This window comes from Trachypithecus francoisi, unplaced genomic scaffold, assembly GCF_009764315.1.
Source record: "Trachypithecus francoisi isolate TF-2019V2 unplaced genomic scaffold, Tfra_2.0 Lachesis_group5, whole genome shotgun sequence".
NCBI lineage: Eukaryota > Metazoa > Chordata > Mammalia > Primates > Cercopithecidae > Trachypithecus > Trachypithecus francoisi.
Window position 1 is genome coordinate 110,441,861 of NW_022681470.1, and position 22,062 is coordinate 110,463,922.

General features: G+C 40.9%; 1 protein-coding gene across 3 annotated transcripts; it reads right to left on the reverse strand.

Moving 5' to 3' along the window:
• Positions 1-4,050: 4,050 nt before the first annotated feature.
• Positions 4,051-8,289, reverse strand: CUNH1orf162 (chromosome unknown C1orf162 homolog). 3 transcript variants are annotated; one of them, XM_033198996.1, is made up of 6 exons: positions 8,135-8,289; positions 6,097-6,144; positions 5,280-5,349; positions 4,720-4,814; positions 4,413-4,462; positions 4,051-4,205 (listed from the first exon to the last, which is right to left on the reverse strand). In XM_033198996.1, the coding sequence occupies exons 2-6, from the start codon at positions 6,131-6,133 to the stop codon at positions 4,065-4,067; spliced, it is 393 nt and encodes a 130-aa protein (XP_033054887.1). In that variant the 5' UTR covers positions 6,134-6,144; positions 8,135-8,289; the 3' UTR covers positions 4,051-4,064. The 3 variants fall into 3 exon arrangements, with proteins under 3 accessions (XP_033054887.1, XP_033054889.1, XP_033054888.1); XM_033198998.1 differs by lacking the exons at positions 4,720-4,814; positions 8,135-8,289 and having other exon boundaries at positions 4,413-4,537; positions 6,097-6,141; XM_033198997.1 differs by lacking the exons at positions 6,097-6,144; positions 8,135-8,289 and having other exon boundaries at positions 5,241-5,349.
• Positions 8,290-22,062: the final 13,773 nt, after the last annotated feature.

Sequence of the window (22,062 nt, forward strand, 5' to 3'; positions counted from 1 at the left end):
CAAGGCTGGCTGCATAGTGTGAAGACAAAAAACAAGACTCTGTTTAGGGCTATACCGTTTTTAAAAAAAGGGCAGCTTCAAGAAAACAGGAAAGGGCAATTAATTTGATATTTCTTATACAAGTAGATAGCCATGTGATAGTGCTTACTCTACTCTTGCCACTATGTTTAAAAGGTGCTGGCCCTGAACTGGAAAGCTGATATGGCCTCTAGCTTCAGGGATGGCAGACTTGTTTGATGTCAGCCCCAAGTTTGGGAACAGTTGAAAGCTCAAGAGGCCTCCCTGTGTGCACTTCCTAAGATCAGCGAACCGGAGGCCATTCCTGGGTCTCTGCTGCCCTCGTGGGGCTGGCTGCCCTGGTGGTGCTGTGGCCGCCTCACTGAACTATCTCCCGTAAACTCGTCTTTCTTCTAGACCTGTTCACTCCCACAGACAGATTACTTCTTTTTTAAATTAAATTCTCTTCCGCTGGCTTCTCCCTCAAAATCCAGCTTCCAGCAGCAGCAGCTGCTCTCTCTCAGAAAGAACATGCTCTCTGGATCATGTCACCTGACTCTTTGCCTTTCTCGTCTCCTTGCCACCATAAGTGCTGTGGGGCAGCTTGGTGTGGAGGCCAGATGCAAAGAATTTGAAGCCAGAGGACTTGATTTAAATTTTTGTTCTGCCATTTATTTTTAGCCAGGTGTCATTGAATAAATTATTTCATCTCCTTGGACTTCAATTTTCTTAACTTGATTTTGCAAGTTATTATTATTATTATTATTATTATTATTAAGACAGAGTCTCATTCTGCCACCCAGGCTGGAGTACAGTGGTGTAATCTTGGCTCACTGCAGCCTCAACCTCCTGGGCTCAAGTAATCCTCCCACCTCACCACCACAAGCAGCTGGTCCCACAGGCGTGCACCACCATGCCTGGCTAATTATTTTATTTTTTGTAAAGATGGGGTCTCCCTATGTTGCCCAGACTGGTCTCAAATTTTGGGGCTCAAGCAATCTTTCTGCCTTGGCCTCCCAAAGGGCTAGAATTACAGGCAAGAGCCACCACACCCGGACCCCAAAATATTATTTAATGTGTTTTTGAAAGTTCTATGGTGGGTGCTTCTGTCCCACTCCTGCTTCCTTTGGTGTAGACTGAGTTCCATTAAGGAAACACTCCTCCGTGACCCCTCTATGGGAAGTAGAGGGGGCTGTCTGACATGGGAGTAGGAACTGGGCATACATACTTTCTCTCTTCCTCTTCCTCTTTTACTCTTTTGGGTACAGCTTTGAAAGAGCACATGATCTCTTCTGCAGCTCCTTAGGGGCAGGCTGAACAACTGCATTGCTTGTTGGGAGGGGTGGGCTTGCTCTGGTGCAGCTAATAACTCAGTTGGGGGGTTCAGTATTCTGAACTTCTTTGCAGCTGTAGTATAAGCTCTATTCTCCAGTGTTGACCATGTTCATAATAAAGACGATACTTTGGTTTCTGTCTGCTGAGTCCTGTTATTTATATCTATATATTTAGGGATCCTCAGTCCCACAGGTAGCAATTTCCCCTCCCCAGAGGCCATCACCAAGACCATTCATTGTGTTTTCTTCCAGAGATATACTAAATATATAGATACACATATACTGTACTACACGTGAGTAGAGCATATTCAGAATTCTGTTCAACAGTTTGCAGTATATCATAGGTATCTGTTTTATTAGAACATACAGAGCTGCCTCATTCTTTTTAATGGCTACATTACACTGAATGAACCAGTCCCCTCTCCGTGTACAGTGAAGATTTTCTCAATCTTTTGCTGTTTCAGAGAATCGAGCATAATGGATAAACGTGCAAACTCTGGAGCCAGCCTACCCAGGGTTGAGTTCCAGTACCGCTACTTAGCAGCAATGTGAACTTGGGCAAGTTACTTAACCTCTCTGTGCCTCCATTTCTGTATCTAAAATGTGTAATAATTGTAACCTCACAGTGTTCTGTGAGGATCCCATGAATACATGCCACTCACTTAGATTTGTACTAAAAGTGTAATAAGCCTCAGTGAGTTCTAGCCAATTTGATTACTGTTGCAATTCAAGTTATGTAGGCAATTTTCCATGTATTTGAGTAGGATAAATCCTTAGAAATAGGATTATTTATGAATTCTTAGAAAAGAATTTAGAATGTTGTTGGCTTTTGCCAAATGGTCTTCTGTGGTAGCTGTACCAATGTGGTCTCCCACCAGTAGTGTATGTGTGTCTTGGTTCCCCCCAGTCTTGCCCAGTTTGTTAGCAAACTTTTTGAATTTTGCCAGTCTTACTGATGGAAAAAAATTATCTAATTGTTGTTGTAATCATTATTTCCCTTATTATGAGTGAAGTCAAGTATCTTTTCATATATTTCAGCCATTTGTATATTCTCTCCTACAAATTGCCCACCCCATCCCTTGTCCTTTCTATTGAGTTGTTCATTTTTTCCCCTGTTGATTTACAAATGATCTTTATTTGTCTATAAGATGCTTTGTAAGTGTTTTCTAAGCTTGTCATTTGCCTTTTCACATTTTAATGGTATTTTGGACTTTTTAATTGTACTTTAGAAGTCAAGTTAATCGGCCGGGCGCGGTGGCTCAAGCCTCTAATCCCAGCACTTTGGGAGGCTGAGACGGGCGGATCACGAGGTCAGGAGATCGAGACCATCCTGGCTAACACGGTGAAACCCCGTCTCTACTAATAATACAAAAACTAGCCGGGCGAGGTGGCGGGCGCCTGTAGTCCCAGCTACTCGGGAGGCTGAGGCAGGAGAATGGCGTGAACCCGGGAGGCGGAGCTTGCAGTGAGCTGAGATCCGGCCACTGCACTCCAGTCCGGGCGACAGAGCGAGACTCCGCCTCAAAAAAAAAAAAAAAAAAAGAAGTCAAGTTAATCTTTTCTGGTTTCTGGGCTTTGTGACATACATTCAAAGGGCATGCTCTACAAAAATATTTTTAAAAATTCTCCCATATTTTCTTCTAGTGCTTTTATGATTTTTTCACAGTTAAATTTTTTGACATGCCTGGGATTTATTTTCATATGGGAAGTGAAATATGGATCCTACTTTATTTTCATTTACATGGTTGTCTAGTTATCTTAATACCACTTATAGAATAAACCAATTTCTCCCAAATGATTTCATATGCCATCTTCATCATACTCTAAATTTCCTTATGTATTTTGATGTATTTCTGGTCTTTAAATTCTATTCAATTGATTTATTTATTCATGTACCATTAATATATTGCTTTAATTAGTGATGCTTAATAAAACAGGTACTTTTAGTTAGCTGCAAGGGCTAGCCTTCCCATATAACTTTTATTATTTATTTTTATACTTTTTTTGGATTTGCTATCTTGTTTATGGTTTACATAGGAAATTCAGAGTAAGCCTGCCCAGTGAAAAATAATCGTATTGATATTTTGTTGTTGTTCACCTTTGGGATTCACCTGATGATATTTTTAATGGGATTTTTGTATGTGATTATTCATTGGGTTTTTGGGGGAATTAATGTTTAGATTAATCTTTATCTTTGGTTCTCATAAAATATTGGTATGCATATCTCTTATGCTATAGGATGGAGGTAGAAATCTCCATTTGCATAGTGCTTTATACAGTAGGGACCTTGTGTTTGTGTAGAGCTCTGAGATGTGTAGAATGCTTATGTATAAGATATTTCATTTAATCCTCATACTAAACATTAGTGGTAAGTGTTATCTCTGTTTTCAAGATGAAAGACTTAAGCCTTGAAAAGTTTAATAAGTTTGTACTCTGTGCACTGACCTCCGTACCACACACTTTGGAAGGGTCCAAGGAAGGCAGTCTATGCCCCCATGGGGCTCACAGGCTGTCAGTTCAAGTGGGAGGGCCTTCAATCTTTGCTCTGGCCAGGAAAAGACTGACCATTGGTCTCCAAAGCTGCTGGATAGCATTGCCAGATCACACCTAAACAACTCTGACTGCAGTTTCACACAGGTGGTGGTCCAAAATTTGTAAAAAATGGGAAAGTGATGTGTGAAGATGGGGCCAAGATGAGAAGAAATGGATTCAAGCCTCATTGGAAAAGCCGGGTTAGTTTGTCACTTTAATTTGAGCATAGACAATGGGGTCAAAGTCTGCAGAATGGTTCTCAGCCAAGTGATTGCTCTTATCTTCTGAGAGTTTGAAAGTCATGCTGGCATAGGTAAGTGATTCCCCTGGGATGGATGAAAGCTGCAGAGGGAGAAAAAGGAGGAAGGAGTGAGTTCAGTTTGGAGCAAAAGGTTGCTCTTTAGAAGCAACCTGAGCACTTTGGTCAAAGAATCACTTGCCCAGTGTCTGGAAATCAATCCCACCATTCTAGTAGATAATTCAGAGTACGGAGGGTAATTCCAATGATGGTAGCCCTTCAGTGTCGCCAAAACAGTGTGGTCATCTTACCTTGGCCAGAGGATCTGAGTGAGGATCCGGGGCCCGGGGCTTGGAGTGACCTGCCATGGTGCCAGAAAGAAGAGGGACCCATCTCAGCAATGGGCCTGGGAAAATGGGAAACCTCTCCCTCCGATCTTGGGTGAAGGGTGGGGTGGGGAGGAGGTGTTGGCAGGTGGGTGGGGGGCAGGGCAGAAGAAAAATGAAGGGATTTATCACACTGCACCCTCCCCTACCTCCTCCCATTACTCACTCATAGCTAATTCTAGTATCAATGGCAGACAGAGAAGGGCTGTCCTATCCCTTGGAGACCACTTACATTTTCTGTAGCTCTTTATGATGAGGAAGATAAAGGCTGTCAGCAGCAGCGTCAGTAGAACCCCAGCACAAAAGGCAAGGATTAAATGTTTTTTGCTGTTTTGGCAGAGAAAGGCAGAGGATGAACTGTTGGGCTTTTGAAGGTCTTCCTAAAGAGTGAAACCTTTCCTGCCTGTGGATGGACTCCTGAAACTGTTTTCACACTGACTAATGAATTTTCACTCAGTGGTTTTCAGCTTTTGCTTTGGAGTTTCACATCCATTTGAGGCCTCAGAGAAAGCTGTGGCCTCTTCCTCTCCCCCTCCCTCAACCCACACAATGTTCATAATTCCCCACCCAGCAAATTTTACCTATAAGCTCAGGGGATCCATGGATCTCTTGAAGCTTAGGAGATGCCAAATTAAGAGCCATACTCCTGAGATCACAAACTGACTTTTTTCTTTTACTGTTTCTAGTCCTTTCTCCCCAGTCTCCCTGCCCAAGTCCCTAAGCCAAGGCTGTCAACACAACATCAAATCCTATGTGGTACAAGATGAAACAGATGGGAGAATGCTCATTTACTTGTGGTGGTGAGAGAGACAGGGTGCAGGGCTAGTTGTTGGGGCTGCTGTGGAGAGAGGGCCTTGTTTTTCTACAAGAAAACATAAAAGGAATTAGTGTATTAGTGTATCTGTCACTTTTCATGATATCCTTCCAGCTTAAATGTCCCCACGTGCCCCATTCTACCCAAGCAGCCAGTGGAAATTAAGGATGGGCCTGCAACCCTTACAAAAATGAGAGCACGTTGTTGTTTAGATTCTAAGTACTTTTAAATGAAAATTAGAACTGGAACTTAAAAATCAGCTACATAAATGAAATACAAGCCTAGTGTCCCTTTGATTAAAAAAAAAAAAAATCTTGTATGTTGCCCTCCTCAAAGATTTTAATAGGGACCCCTGAAGAGATGTGCTCCTTCTGACCTAAGGAAAGCATCTCCCAGCTGGGGAGAAAAAACACATGCTTGCCAAAGTCCTTGGGGAATTTGACCGTGAAACCGCTGCCCTTTTTTGTTTGCTCTTTTTGCAGAGCAGCTATTAACAGTGCATAGCCGAAAACAGCCACAGTGGTTTTCCCAATGCCTACACCACAAATAGGGGAGAATGACCCACCTAGTTTGATATTGAGCAGAGACACTCTACTCAGATTTGGAGGGCCAGGCAGGTCTCTGTGATTTCCCCTTTTACCCCTCCTGGCATTAGATTCTGTATCCTGGTAAAATTGGATTCTTCCAACTTCAGAAACGCACTAGCTAGTGCCTTTCCATTACAGCCCTTCAGCACAATTTCTAGTTCTTTTAACTCAGAAGTGAGGCAGGTAATTATTCCTGTCATAAACTCACCAGTGTAGGGTTTAGATGTGGAGCTAATTCCTCCCATGATGTCATCCCCTGAAAATAAAACAAGGTATCTCTTAGAAAGCTTGGAGAGGAGAGAGCCAGCTGAAGGGCCAGCTCTGAGACTGTGATTGTCATATAAGAGTAGTAACAATGAGAGGCAATTTGTGGGTGTTCTAGTGCTATCAGTGGTCACAGACCACTCATCAGAGGTCAACAACTCTGGTGTTGTTTCTGCAGCTCAGCAGCCAGCCTTCAGGTTTGCAGGTCCAGAAATTTGATCTTATCAGGGCACCAAGAATTGACTGATTTCTCCAGAACTGATTCCCACCAACCAACTCACAGGAGACTGATGTATAAACCGAAATAACATAAGGTACATGTTGGTGCAATCAGTGAATTTTGCCTATCAGGGGAACATATAAGAATGCCAACAAAAATAATAATTTCGCTTGGTAAGCACTGAACTGAAGTAAGTATGAGAGAAGATGAATGGATGATTTTTATATTGACTGCTGGGTCTGATGTATCAGTCTTACTCCTCCCTGGCATTGCTACATAAACTTTGACAAACTTGCTCTTGGAGACGCTTACTCTAGACCTCATTAGACACTTCTAATCTGCTCATGTATCTTCTCAAGCCTGCCAATAGTCTTGTTCAGGCTTTATATCAAAATGTATAAAGCATCTAAAGGCAGAAAAGTGAAATCACCCAAACTCCTACTACTCATTAATATTTTTAGTGTCTTTCCTTTTAGTCAGACTTCCATGCATTTTTTAAAAAGCTAGTTGAGATATTTCTTTTTATAAGAGGTTATATCTTCCTTTTATATTTAGCATTTTGCCATACACATTCTTCTATGTCACTAAAAACTTTTTATAACATTTTTAGTGGTGATGGGTCTTTCTGCTCTAGCTATGTACCATAACTTGCTTAACAAATTCTCCACTTGATAGAATTGTTTCCATTTTTATTTAAATCAATTACAATGAAACATATTTTTGTGCATAAAACATTATATGCCTCCCTGATTTTTTTTTTTAGGGGGCCAAAATGTTACTTCATATTTAGGCAAACTCATGGGAAAATGTTTTGGCTTTGTTATTTCTTCTATATTTTAAGGTCATTTCTTTAAACAAATGTCATCAATTATTTATTGTTGTATTGTTCAGTTCTCATAAGTTAACTTCCAAGTCCTTGGACCTGTGGGAGGGCTGGGAGGACACCTCATCTCCCTGTACCTGTTACAATAGCAGCAACAGCAACATTACCAAGTACCTTACAATTCACCAACCATTTTTAGATCATGCAATGTCAGATAAGAAAGGGGCCAACGGGAAAATATGGTGAGGAGTCTGAGCCATGAGAATAGGAAGCCCACAGTCTGCAGCAGAATCGGCAGTGGTAATTATTCTGACACATTTTGCTCCTTTTCTAAATTGTAGGTCAAAGGTGCTCTTTGCAGACCATCATAAAATGTTAACATAATATTTTTTAAATATTGACATAATATTTTAAAAATATTGAAATATACATTGGTGCTAAACAGAATATGAGCTTACACTAGGCTTTGCCACTGGAGAGGTGGAAGAAGATAGGATCATAGGTTCCTGTAAAATCCTGAAATTCACAGCAGCAGTTCTGAATTTACCAAAATGTTACCATAGCTGTTGTGAAAACGTTAGGCCACTCCACCCGAACTTTCACATAAATGGACAAAATCATCACACACAGGGAAATAGTTACTCACAAATCCAGGCCAAGAAAAGCAGGAAATACGTTTCCTTTTAAGCACAACCCAAACATTTGGCAGAAGCATAAATTAAAATAGAAGTGGTGCTATATATACTTTTTCACGTTTCATCCAGCATTGGAGAATCTTACTGACTGCTGTAAAATCCATCAACTAAATAGAACCATTCAAATACAACCCTTCCTGCACCAAATAAAACAAGCGATAGAAGCCACTAACAATTAGACGACACTTTCTTTTGGTGAGTGATTATTTAATCTAGATTAACAGCATGTAGTAAATGCATTTACCTTTCAAGAAAAAGTCCGGTCATACGAAGCAATCGTCTAAGATTGAGCATTGTACTTGCTTCCGTTACCTCTCCTATGTTTCAGAAATGACGAAATAAAGATTACTGCCCCTGCCACTTCCAGCATCACATTGTGTGTCGCAAAGATCCTGTCTAAACTCAAGGGTAGGCTTCCTCTTTGAGGTCAACATTATGATTTTTTAATCTTTCTTTTGTAACTTTTCTTTGTGTCTGACACATGAATGCCAGAATGTAAGGAGGTAAGACAGGTTTCTTGCTAATTAAATATTTATTAAGTAGTTACTTTAACCACTGTGCCAGATTTACTGTGGAGATCGCATCAGTATGACATTATTATTGCCATCAAAAACCTTATAATCTCATCTATTCTAACCAGGGAGATGAGGCTGATAATGAAAAACGAAGAGCAGTGTTAAGAGTTAAGTACTAGCTGTGCAGACTTCAAATGTGTTAAGAGTATTGAGATCCCTTCAAAGGGAAGGCGAATCATTTCTTTATAATTTTTTTTTGTAAAATAATATTAATAAATATACTAATTAAGTAAATGCTATAGGCCATACAGTGGGCTGGTGTTATAGTTTTTTTTTTTTTTCTTTTTTTCTTTTTGAGACGGAATTTCATGCTTGTTGCCCAGGCTGGAGTGCAGTGGTGCAACCTCAGCTCACTGCAACCTCCACCTCCTGGGCTCAAGCAATTCTCCTGCCTCGGCCTCCCAAGATTACAGGCATGCACCACCATGCCCGGCTAATTTTGCATTTTTAGTAGAGACGGGTTTCACCATGTTGGTCAGGTTAGTCTTGAACTCCTGACCTCAGGTGATCTGCCTGCCTCAGTCTCCCAAAGTGCTGGGATAACAGATGTGAGCCACCGTGCCTGACCAGGTTATATGGGTTTAATAACTGACCAGGTTATTATAGGTTTTTTGGAGAGCAAGGCAGAAAAGTTCCTTGCCTCATGGACTCTACCACCTAACTGAGAAGAGAAATGAAAAGCAAGGAAATGATAAGTCAATGACACATTGTATTAGGGCCATGAGGGAAAGAAGCAGAGTGCTAGCTAGAGAGAATACACTGGGAGAACATCTTTAGAGAAGATGGAGGGCTGGGGAAGGTTTCTCTAAGGAGTGGACATTTCCACTTAGAGAACTCGAGGATGAGCAGGAGCTAGCCAGGCATAGAGTCTGAGGAAGAGGTTTTCAGGTGGAGAGAAGAGTAACTCACAGCTGGCAGAGCTGGAAAAATCAGGCAAGGATGTGTGCAGGTAAACCTTGAGCATAGATAGGCTTTGGGTGGATGGAGGAAGAAAGGGCTGTGGGACAGGTGCCCTAGGCCCAGGGTTGGTTGCTGAAATTCAAGTGATGTATTTCTGGGATATTAGCACAGTTCAAGAGTGGAACATTTTGGCTGGGTGTGGTGGTTGACGCCTGTAATCCAGCACTTTGGGAGGCTGAGGCAGGAGGATCCTTTGCGCCCAGGAGTTTGAGGCTGTAGTGAGTCACGATCATGCCGTTGCACTTCAGCCTGAGTGACAGGGTGCTTAAATAAATAAATAAATAGGGAGGGGCATTTGGAGAGGGTGGGAGATGAAAAATAGTTGACATAGGGGCCGGACGCGGTGGCTCACGCCTGTAATCCCAGCACTTTGGGAGGCCGAGACGGGCGGATCACGAGGTCAGGAGATCGAGACCATCCTGGCTAACACGGTGAAACCCCGTCTCTACTAAAAACTACAAAAAACTAGCCGGGCGAGGTGGCAGTGCCAGTAGTCCCAGCTACCCGGGAGCCTGAGGCAGGAGAATGGCGTGAACCCGGGAGGCGGAGCTTACAGTGAGCTGAGATCTGGCTACAGCACTCCAGCCTGGGTGACAGAGCGAGACTCCGTCTCAAAAAAAAAAAAAAAAGAAAAATAGTTGACATAGATGGATTTTAGCCAGATGGTGGGGAGCTTTAAATCCAAGCAAGATATATTTAAAATATTTAAAAAATAAACACTAAATCTTTTTGATTGAGATATAATGTGCTAAACATAACCTTTATGACAGATTGTACCATATCATATAAGATAAATTTTGGGTACAGACAAAGAAACTAGAGGGTATGGGGATATTCTGGGTATTGTGTAGTAAGGGTGTGGGCTGAAACCACAGGGATCATAAAATTGGAGGACATATAACTTGGGACCTGGATATGGGGAATAAAACAGTAGGATGAGTCAATGATTACTTCAAGTTTTTGAACCTCAGTTGCCGAGATAATTCATTTCTTCATTCACTTACTCCAAAACATTTATTGAACATTTACTATGTGCTATGTCCCATTCTAAGCTTTGAGGATATTATGACGAGCATGAGGGTCTGCCTTCATGGAACTTTCACACTGGTAAAGGAGGCCCTTACCACACAAAGAAATGGCAAATTGTGATTGTTAAGTGTGCTGTGAAGGATCAGGACCCTGTGTCATGGATGCCTACAACAGAGGGGAAGAGGACCAGGGAAGCCTTCCTAGAGCCAAAAAATAAAACAAAAAGACCCAATACTTAAACTGAAATCAGAAATGTGAGTTGGAGTTCCACTAGACCAAGAGGAAGGGAAAGTTCGGAGAGAACAGAACATTTAAAAACCCTGTGCCAGAAGGAGGGTAGGAAGTTGAAGGGAAAAGAAAAAAAAAAGAGACTAGTTTGACAAAAACTGAAAGAGGAAGTATGTGAGGTGGCACTGGGGTGTGGGCAGAGGGTGGAGCATGATGAGGATGAGGTTGAATAGGCAGGAAGGGGCCAGTCCCTCACAACTTTTGTCTTTAAGAGAAGTAGGTTTATCTGTACTAAACATATTTAAACAAGGGTGACATGATCAGGCTTGCATTATGGAACAATCACTAAAACTGGAGCAAACAGATTGGAAGTTAGCCAGAATAGATACGAATAGACCGGTTGAGAGATTACTGCAGTGATCCAGTTGAGGAGGGTAATAGTAACGTGGACTAGGGTGGTAGCAGTAGAGAGATGAAGAGATCTATATGGATTTGAGAGATATTTAGGAAAGTGGCAGCAAAAACAATGGGGGATAAAAGATCAGATAATGATCAAAGATACCACCAAAGGGCAAGAAGGAGGAAGAGGAGCCAGAGAAGGAAACAGCGGTAGTTCAAGACTTAGAGGGAGGATTAACCAATTAATCAGACATTTACTTAGCACCTACCCAAACACCCTGTCAAGCTGTGGAGGTTCAATAATGAGTAAGACATAGTTCTTGACTTGCGGGATCTGTCTCTTGTAGGGAGAGAGATAAGTTCATCTACAAAAGCATGTTCCAGACTGGCCAGTCACATAAATAAGCATAATGAAATATTGCAGATGTGAGACATCTGTACGGGATAGAGTGAGACGCAATGAACAAAGGGGTCAGGCTACACGATAAGGAAGGAGGATAGGTGTCAATAAAAGGCTCATAGAGGAGATAATGTTTGAGTTGCACCTTGAAAGATGAATAATTTTCTAGGCAGACCGAGGGAGGAAGTGTATTCCAGGTAGAGGGACAGGGTAAACAAGGGCATGCTTTGGCACAATGCTTGAGTTTGGGGAAATGCAAGTATTTCAGCATAGGTGGTGCTATGGGGAATGAGGATAGGATAAGGGTGGGGGATGGAAGGGGAAAGGCTGGAGAGGATAGATAAAATCAGGTAATGGCAGGCCCTAAACATACTTTACCCTTATAGGCAATGGAACGACTGCTGAAGAGGACTAACACAAACACATTTGGGTTTAGGCAACAGAGTGTAGCGGGGACCAGTGAGGTGCCAAACAGTGGGTGAAGAATCCTTCGGTGTTGAGAGTTCCAAGTGAGAAACTAGGATGATCTGAATAGAGGCAATGGCCATGGGGAAGAGGTAGAGTAGATAGGTGATGAGTCTAGTCATTTATTAGGTGTGAGAGGAAAGTAAGAGAGAGAGGGGAGGTGGCAATAACTACGTTTCCTGCGTTGTATCCATCAACTAACAATGAGAATATAAAAGAAGAGGTTATAGGATTGGGAAAAAATAATGAGTTTAATTTTGGACACATTGGATTTGGGGTGCCAGTGGAACATTCAGGTAAAGATGTTGAGAGAGCAGTTGGATGCACAGATCTGGGGCTCACAAAAGAGATCTAGAATTGTGTGGTAGACAGTACTAGTTCTCACCAACAACCAGTTCTCCTCTCCTTCTTGTGTGGAGCCTCCCTTGTGGTTGGGTAATGTCATGCGACAAGTTCTGGCCAATGGGCAGTGAATGAAGTGATGCATGTCCCATTTAGTCAAAGCATTTAATTGCTGATGCAAGACCTCCTCTGACCCTCTCCCACAACAATGGAGATTTTATGATGGGAAGGTGAAGCTGAGAGTTCTAACCCTGGATCATTGAGTCAGCATATGGAGGACAGTTTCTTTGGGGAGTCACTTGGACCTTCAGTAGATTCTATATGAGCAAAAAGTAAACTTTTCCATATTAATCTACTGAGATTTTGGGTCGATCTTTTCTTTCTTTCTTTCTTTTTTTTAAGACAAGTCTTACTATGTTGCCCAAGCTGGTCTTGAACTCCCGAGCTCAAGCTATCCTCTCACTTCAGCCTCCCTAATAGCTGGGATCATTGCATCTGACACATGCAATGTCACACACCTATGATCCCAGCTATTATCTCATCTCACTTAACCTAATCTATTTTTCCAAATATAATTTGAGCTATAGACTAGGAAGTCACCAGCATGTATATGATAGTGGAAGCCATGGGAATGGATAAGGTAATCCACGTACAGTATTATAGAATGAGAATAAAATTCCTAGGATAGTACTCTGAGGAGCACCAAGATTTAAAAGGGAGGCAGAAAAAGTAGAGTCAGTTAAGGAAATTGAGAAGAAACAGTGACAGCAGAAATAGCATAAACGTATGTGATTAGGAACCAGAGGAGGAAAGAAAGGAAGGAAAAGCTGTGGCCAACTGTGCCAAATGCAGCTGAAAGAGAGGCCAAGTAACATGAGGACTGGAAAGAGTTGACTGGATTTGGCAATTAAAAGATCATAATCTCTTTTGCTTAAGTAGCTTGGGGTGTGGTAGTAGTAGGAAATTTACCTTCGATGGCTGATCAGGAATGGAAATTCCCAGGCATATAGCAGATTAGGTATGTAAAGAAACCCTCTTGTTAAAAAACATAACACTTGTTGGATAAAATATTTTAAACACCATAATTTAAAAGTGCATGGCTAAAGTAGATGTGGGAAATCCTCAAAGAAATAAGAAAGTTGATTGAGACCTGAAACGGGTGTTTGCTCTGGGTTTGGCTTCCAGTTTTTGGTGATCTGAAGGTTGGGTTTAAAGGCCATGTGTGCAAGGTTAGGAAACCAAGTCTAGAGCCTGCACAAAGGTGGCGATTTGGATTGTACTCTCTGAAAAGGGACCCCTGGTGGCTGGACGAGGAAAAAAAATCCATGCCACAGATGGAGATGGTAGAGCTCTTTGCTGTATTAGTTTTCTATTGCTGCCTAACATATTATCACACATTTAGAGGCTTAAAACAATACACATTTATCTTATAGTTTCTTTTTTTTTTTTTTTTGAGACGGAGTCTTGCTCTGTCGCCCAGGCTGGAGTGCAGCGGTGCGATCTCGGCTCACTGCAAGCTCTGCCTCCCGGGTTCATGCCATTCTCCTGCCTCAGCCTCCCAAGTAGCTGGGACTACAGGCGCCCGCCACCACGCCTGGCTAATTTTTTGTATTTCGAGTAGAGACGGGGTTTCACCATGTTAGCCAGGATGGTCTCAATCTCCTGACCTCGTGATCCATCCGCCTCAGCCTCCCAAAGTGCTAGGATTATAGGCGTGAGCCACCGTGCCCAGCTATCTTATAGTTTCTATGGGTTAAAAGCTTGGACATGTTTTATCAAGGTTCTCTGCTTCAGGGTCTCACCAGGCTGTAATCCAGGTACTGGCTGGGGTTGTGTTCTTATCAGAGGCTTGACTAGGAGAAGATATACTTCCAAATTCCCTCTGGTTGTTGGTTGAACTCATTTCCTTGTGAATTATATGACGGAGGGCCCTGGCTTCTTACTGGTTGTCAGCTGGAGTCTGTTTGCAGGTCCTAGAGGCTCTTTACAGTTCCCTGCTTTGTGGTTCTCTCCACAGGCAGTTCACAAGATGGCAGTTTGAATGCCACGGAAGAGTCTCTCCAGCCTGTTAAGACAAAGTTGTATATAACATAATGTCATAAGGGGAGTGACAGCCTGTCACCTTCGCCATGGTCTACTGATTAGATGCAAGTCACAGATTCAACCCACATTCAGGGGAGGGAGGATTATACTTGGGGTAACACAAGGGAGCAGAGATTATGGGGCATTGTAGAATTCTGCCTGTCACACAAGCTTGGCTCTGGATAGAAGGGGACAAAAAGAAAAACAAAACAAAATACCTTTTCCTTGGACATTCCTAACCACAAACCTAACTTTAGGAGGTTTTAGGCCAGACTTTGTACTCTCTGTGGACCTCAAAATTCCAAGTTTAAAGTGGTTGTTTAAGTTGGACCCTGGGAGAAGAAAATGCAAGTTATCTGTAGAAGAATGCCTCTTCGACCAGGTGTCAAAGACTTCCACAGACATATTTCCAATAAATATGAGCTAACAACAAGACAAATCACAAAAACACGAAAAGTAATCAAGCCATCATGAAAGAGACAGCAGAAATAACAAACCACAAGGGTTAGAGACAGAGACCTGCAAAGGCTGTAGGTATAAGAATGATCAGATCCAAAATAAAAGTATGCTTAATATTTTTAAGTAAATAAAGTGGATATTGAAAGTGTAATGAAGGAACAAAAAAGTACTAAAATAATCAGGCAAATCTGAAAACAAATAAGTAGAATGTAAGGATGTTAAACCTATCATTGAAATTAGAAATTGCTGTGTTTGGATGTGTCCCCTTCAAAATTCATGTTGAAACTTAATCCGCATTATGATGGTATTGAGAGGGGAAGCCTTTTGGTAGATGATTAAGTCATGAGGACCTTGCCCTCTGAATGGATTTAGCATCCTTACAAAAGGGCTCAAGGTTGAAAAGAGCCCTCTCTTGCCCTTCTGTCCCTACTGCAATGTGAGGACACAGTATGCCTTCCCACCAGAAGGTATAGAAGCAAGGTACCATCTCAGAAGCAGAGAGCAGTCCTCACCAGATACCAATCTGGCTGCCACCTTGATCTTGGACTTTCCAGCCCCCAGAATTGTGAAAAATTAATTGTATTTTCTTTATAAATTATCCAGTCTCAGGTATTCTGTCATAGAAGCACAAATGGACTAAGACAGAAATTCAATACTGGGGAAAAATAACAAGTTTAAAACATTTGAAAAGAAAAATAGTGGACTAGAAATATAACACAGAGAGGCAACAAGATAAAACATAAAAGAGAGATTAAAATATTAAAATTTCTAGAGTGATCATTATAATCGAAATAGAGTAACTCAAACTGTTAGAGAAAAAAAATTGGAATCAGTCAATTCAAAACAATGAATAGCAAAAACCAGAATAGGCCACAAAACAGAAAATATAAAATATATTAGTGGGAATGAATCAGAATAGAACAGTAATTGCTAATTACAATAAATGAAAATGGACTATACTTTTTAGTTAAAAGTCAAAGACTGCCAGATTGAATAAAAAATCTGCTATATGCTGTTTGAAAAGATGTATTAGAACTTAAAGAGCCATAAAGGTTGAAAGAAGAAGGATGAAAAGTTACACCAGGAAAATGTGTTTTTTTTTTTTTTTTTTTGAGACGGAGTCTCGCTCTGTCACCCAGGCTGGAGTGCTGTGGCCGGATCTCAGCTCACTGCGAGCTCCGCCTCCCGGGTTCACGCCATTCTCCTGTCTCAGCCTCCCAGGTAGCTGGGACTACAGGCGCCGCCACGTTGCCCGGCTAGTTTTTTGTAGTTTTTAGTAGAGACGGGGTTTCACCGTGTTAGCCAGGATGGTCTCGATCTCCTGACCTCGTGATCCGCCCATCTCGGCCTCCCAAAGTGCTGGGATTACAGGCTTGAGCCACCGCACCCGGCTCACCAGGAAAATGTTAACAAGATAGCTGGTATATTCATATCAGGCAAAATATAGCTTAATGTAGACACTATTAGTTAAAAAAAGAGATCATCATTACATACTGATAAAAGCTTAACTCAGTGAGAAGAGATAACAATTCTAAGTTTATTTGCATCTAGTTATCTAAACTACAAATTTATAAAGTAAAATCGACAGAACTATAAAAAAAGCCCCAAAACAAACAAAAAAACCCGAACTTAACAGATCCACTGCCAAATTAGAAAATTTAGTTTACATTTCTCGGTATTTGGTAGATTAAGCAGACAAAATGTTGTAAGTATATAAATTTGTGTAATACAGTCAGTAAGATTAATCTAATAAACATATATAAAACCCTGCATATGTTATCTGGAGGGTACAGATTTTTTTCAAGAGCACCAAGACATTAAAAATTGAACACATTGGAAGCCAGGGGTAGGTAAACTTTTTCTGTGAAGGGCAGATAGTAAATATTTTGGGCTTTGTGGAGCATGTGGTCTCTGTTGCTAGTACTCAGCTCTGCCAACACAGTAACAAAGAAGCCACAGACAATATGTAAATGAATGAGTGTAGCTATGTCCTAATACAACTTTATTTATGAACACTGAAATTTGAATTTTATATAAGTTTTATGTATAATATTTAAAATGTAAAAATCATGCTTAGCTTCCAGGCTGTATAAAAATAGGTGGCAGGCCAGATTTAGCTCACAGGTTATAGTTTGCTGACCCCTGTTTTAGGCTGAAAGTGACTCTCAATTGTTTCAAGTTGATACCAACCACATTCTTTGACCAGCCTGTAATTAAGTTGGAAATCAACAATAAAAAGAACTAAAAGAACAAATATGCTTAGAAATTTCAAAAACATACTTCTAAGTAAATTATAAGTCAAAAAAATCATAATTGACATTGGCCCCTTCTCACCAGTCTCCTTTGCCTGCTTGATTTCCTCCATCCAATCTGGTTGAGACAGCCCTCTCTTCTTACTCAATACAATTTTCCTGTTACCTCAGCCATTCCCTGGACTTACTATCTATATGCTAATGATGCCCTACTTTATGTTTCTAGCCATTACTTTTACCAGATCTGAAGCTCATTTCCTCATGTTGCCACAGAACCATCTGTCAACTTATATTCAACAATAAAACTGAATGCAGTAGCTTTTCCCTTAAAACCTGCTTCTTCACCTCTATTCTCTATCTTAATTAACAGTACCACACAGCCAGAACCCTACAAGACAATTTACATGCTTTCCTCAATCTCACATCCTCCTCTCCTCCTATCTGCAAGCAAGCTTTGTCAATTCAAGCTCTAAAATCGTATGGCAAGTCTCTTCTTTCCCCATTATGGCCATTCTCTCCCAAGACATATCAGGTCCTCTTTAGACTACTTTGATAGCTTCCTAGATGCTCCCACCACCTACTCTTACTGTTTTCTACAATCTTACAGGAGCCAAACAGTTGTGAAAAGAAAACACAACAAAACATAAAGACGATTATGTAGCACAGACTGTATGTGGCCCTCAGAGTCTGAACTATTACAATCTGGCCCTAAAGAAGAAAAGTTTGCTGGCAACTCTTTTAATACATTATCTATACTCACCTTGCATAAAGTCTCTTAAAAAAAGAACTGCCTTTCCATTCTTTTAAAAAAACATAGAATTCTCTAATATGGTCAAAAAGGCCATAAAAGTGCATAATCTGGATGATCTACTTCTCCAGCATTACCTCCCGCACCCTCCCTTTCCCTCTCTGTGCTCCATTCATTGATTTCTAGGGTTGTTTTTCAAGGTGCCATGTTCTTTTCTATTTCAGGGGCTTTGCACAAGGTATTAATATTCCCTCTGTTTGATGATCTCTCTTTTCTACAGATACCAATTTAAATATTACTTGCTCCAGAAGGCCTTTCATAATCTCCTACACTAGATTAAGTTTACTCACATATGCCCCATCACCCTACAGTTTTAACAATTGCAACCCTTATACTATTCAATGTCTAGATTGCTAGACTGTAAGGTCTGTGGAGATGACATATTGTCTTACCTTAATTTCTAGCAGTAAGTATGATACATGGTTTTTTTTTTTTTAAATAAATGGTTGTTGAATGAGCTTCCTATTCCTCCACTGAAAAACTTCATTCTTTCAAGGTCCATCTTTACCTTTCTACTTTCAATGGAAGATGTTTACCTTCTGTTAATTCCTGTCATCTGAATATTATTCTTCCACTTAGGGATTTTACTATGTTTATCTTCCTTCACCATTTTCTTTTCATCCTCTTCTTCCATTGGCTTTTTCTTCATTCAAGCCTCTTGTCTTAAAACAACATTCCCATGAGCCAACCTTTGGTTCCCTCTAGTTACTGGGGTAAGACATGTTCTGAAAATTATTCCACTTAAGTCAATGTCTTCATTGCCATTCAATCCTTTTAACCCCATGTAATCTTTTTCTGTCCCTACCATTCAGCCAAACTACTGTAAGGGCATCAAAGACCTCTAAGCTCTTAGCTCTAATTGGCACTTTCAGTCCTTCTCTTATTCTCCCTAAAAAATTGGTTACTATTGACTCTTCTATAGATGAAAACTTCTCCTCTCTCAATTTTATGACATTACTCCCCCCTGGTTTTCATCCAATGACTGCCATTTCCACTTTTGCAGAATTCTTTTTTATCTGCCATGCCTCAAACATTGATGTGTTTTCATGACTGTATACTTAGCCCTATTCTTTCCTTTCCTGAAGCAAAGTTTCCCCCTGTATTACAAATCAGTGAATAGTGCCTCCCTTTTCTACTCTCTCAAGCAAGAATCCTGAGTCAACCTGATTCTTTCCTTCTTCCGTAGTCTCTTCAGTCAGGTCCTACAAATGTTGCCTTTAATATTTCTCATCAATTCTTTCCATCTGTACTGCCAAGGCCTTTGGTTAAGGCCTTCAATGTCGGTTAGCCAGAATGATTCAACAGCCTAACTAGTCTTGCCTCTCCAAACCATCCTCTGTTGCTAGTGATTTTTCTGAAACAAAAATCTAGTCATCATTCCTATTGCCTGAAACTTTTGGGGGGCTGCCCTCTGTCGTAATAAAATCCAACTTCTAAGCATAGCATTTAAGAACACTAATATAGTCCAGGTGCTGTGGCTCATGCCTGTAATTCCCGCACTTTGGGAGGCCGAAGCCAGCAGATTGCTTGGGCCTAGGAGTTTGAGACAAGCCTGTGCAACATGGTGAGACCCCATCTCTACCAAAACACCACAAAAATTAGATGGGCGTGGTGGTGTGTGGGTAAAAGAGAGGTCAGCCTGTTACTGTGTTATTATAGAAAGAAGTAAATTTAAGAGACTCCATTTGGCTCTGTATTTGAGATGCTGTTAATCTGTGACCCTACCCCCAATCTTGTCCTTGCAAGAGACATCGCTGTGGTGATTAAGGTTTAAAGGATTTTGGGCTGTAAGGAATGTGCTTTGTTAAACAAATGCCTGAAGGCTGCTTGTGGTTAAAGGTCATCACCATTCTCTTAAATCTCAGTAAAAGAAAAACATGTCTCCTGCCCGTCCCTGGGCAATGGAACATCTCCGTGTATCTGTATGTCTTACTGCTGATTTACTCCCTTATCTTTTGAGCAATAAATACTGAGGGAACTCAGAGACCGGTGCCGGTGTGGGTCCTCTGTAAGCTGCGCACCGGGCCCCTGGGCCCCGCTTTTCTTTCTCTATACTTTGTCTCTGTGTTTTCTTTTCTCAAGTCTCTCGTTTCACCTAACGAGAAGCACCCACAGGTGTGGAGGGGCAGGCCACCCCTTCAGTGGTGCATGCCTGTAGTCCCAGCTACTCAGGAGGCTAAGGTGGGAGGATCACTTGAGCCCAGGAGGCGGAGACTGCAGTGAGCTGAGATTGCACCACTGCACACTCTGGCCTGGGTGACAGGGCCAGACTCTGTCTCAAAACAAAAACAAAAATGAAAACATAAAAACCCCCAAAACCCATTAATATAAATTAAATATTTGTATTTCACTCAAACTTGAGACCTCATTTTTAAAATGTCACACTCTGCTACATCTTTACAATCACAAATGCTGTTCCATCTTCCTGGACTCTATCTAATCCTTGAGACACCCTCTCGGCTAACTTCCAAATGGCAGCTCAGACACCATTTGTTTTCCAACCTGTCACCTTTCCTCTCTCTCCATGTTTTACTTGATCTCCTGGGGCTGAAATTTTTAAGCATTATTCATTCAGGTTAACAATTATTGATAGGATAGTTAGTGTGGTGGTTTGTAATGTCAGCTTGGTCAGGCAGAAATACATTTTCCAGAATTATCTTCCTTCAATGTTCTGCTTAGGGTAAGCCACAAGTCTTGAGCAAAATTTGGAGGGTGAATGTGAAGCAGCAGCTGTTTTATAGCTCATACTTGTGTTAGCTCACAAGCTGCAGCTGAACAACTTCCCGTCCTTTCCCTGGATCACTCGTTTCTCTAACCAGTTTTCTCTAAACCACGTGTTTGTGTTGGATATGGGGTTATACAGAACAACCATATTATCAAGGCCAGAGATGATACAAACTGACGTGGGTTTGTCAGTGCTTGTTATTTCCACTTGTTCTCACTGCCTCCCATTTTACATCCATCTTCCCTTAACCGACTGTCGTGTGGACTTCAAGTTCCAGCATCAGAAAGAACACTAACAGCTTTACAGATTGTGTAGCTCCCACAACGGGGTAGTCAAATTCCTTATATATAAACATATATTCTGCTTCTCTGACTGAACCTTGACCTGGATGATGTATATGAGGGAAACATGAGGCTGGTGAGACTACCTAAAATGGTGCTTGCCACACTCTCAGAGCACCCTGTGCTCAAGTTTGTATTATCACATATTCTTACTGTCTTCCTAGTAGATATTTAACTCCGAGGTGAGGACTTTTATCTCTGTATGATCACTCATTATGTTGCTTAGCACAAACTAGGTGTTTTATAATGTTTTGTTTAATCAATTTGAAATAACTGTTGATCCAATCAAATTATCTTTAAGTAACAAAGATATCAATCTGATTTCAATATTAGATTAGTACATTAGCTATCAATATTGGCTCAAATGATTATTACATAAAATCTTAGGAAGTCAATGAAAATATCAATTACCCATGATAAATATTTTCAAATATTTCCTATTATGTAATTTGTCCATTTGAATACAAATAAATCCTTGTACAAGTATGGGAGAATCGAATGCAGATAAACCCATGAAGGGAAGAATTTTCTAATTTATCTACTGGATTTTTCTTCAATTAAAAAAGAAATTGTAAAATACACATAAAATTTACCATCTTAACCATTTTTAAGTGTACTGTTTAAGAACAGTATTAAATACATCCTTAATGTGCCACCATCACCACTATCCAGCACCATAACTCATCTTGTAAAACTGCATAATGTCCTCAAGGTTCATTCATGCTGTAGCCAGTGTCAGAATTTTCTTCCTTGAAGTGGAGTAATACTTCTCAAGGTTCATTCATGCTGTAGCCAGTGTCAGAATTTTCTTCCTTGGAGTAATACTCCATTGCATGGATATACCACATCTTGCTTATCCATTCATCTACTGATGGACACTTGGGCGGCTTCCATGTTTTAGCTATTGTGAGTAACGCTGCTATCACCATGGTGTACAAGTATCTCTTCGAGACTCTGCTTTTAATTTTTTTGAGTATATATGTAGATGTGGGATTGCTGGGTCATGGTATTTCCATTTTAATTTTATGAGGAATCACCACACTTTTCCGTAGTGGCTACATGTACCATTTCATATTTCTACAAACAGTGCACAAGCATTCCAACTTC

Bases quoted from the DNA above. Each gene is read 5' to 3' on its own strand.
- CUNH1orf162 (XM_033198996.1), bottom strand. From the start codon at position 6,133: ATGGGAGGAATTAGCTCCACATCTAAACCCTACACTG. The intron at 5,350-6,096 runs GTGAGTTTATGA...GTTTTCTTGTAG, and splicing joins CACATCTAAACCCTACACTG to AAAAACAAGGCCCTCTCTCC. The intron at 4,463-4,719 runs GTAAGTGGTCTC...GCACCATGGCAG, and splicing joins CATAAAGAGCTACAGAAAAT to GTCACTCCAAGCCCCGGGCC.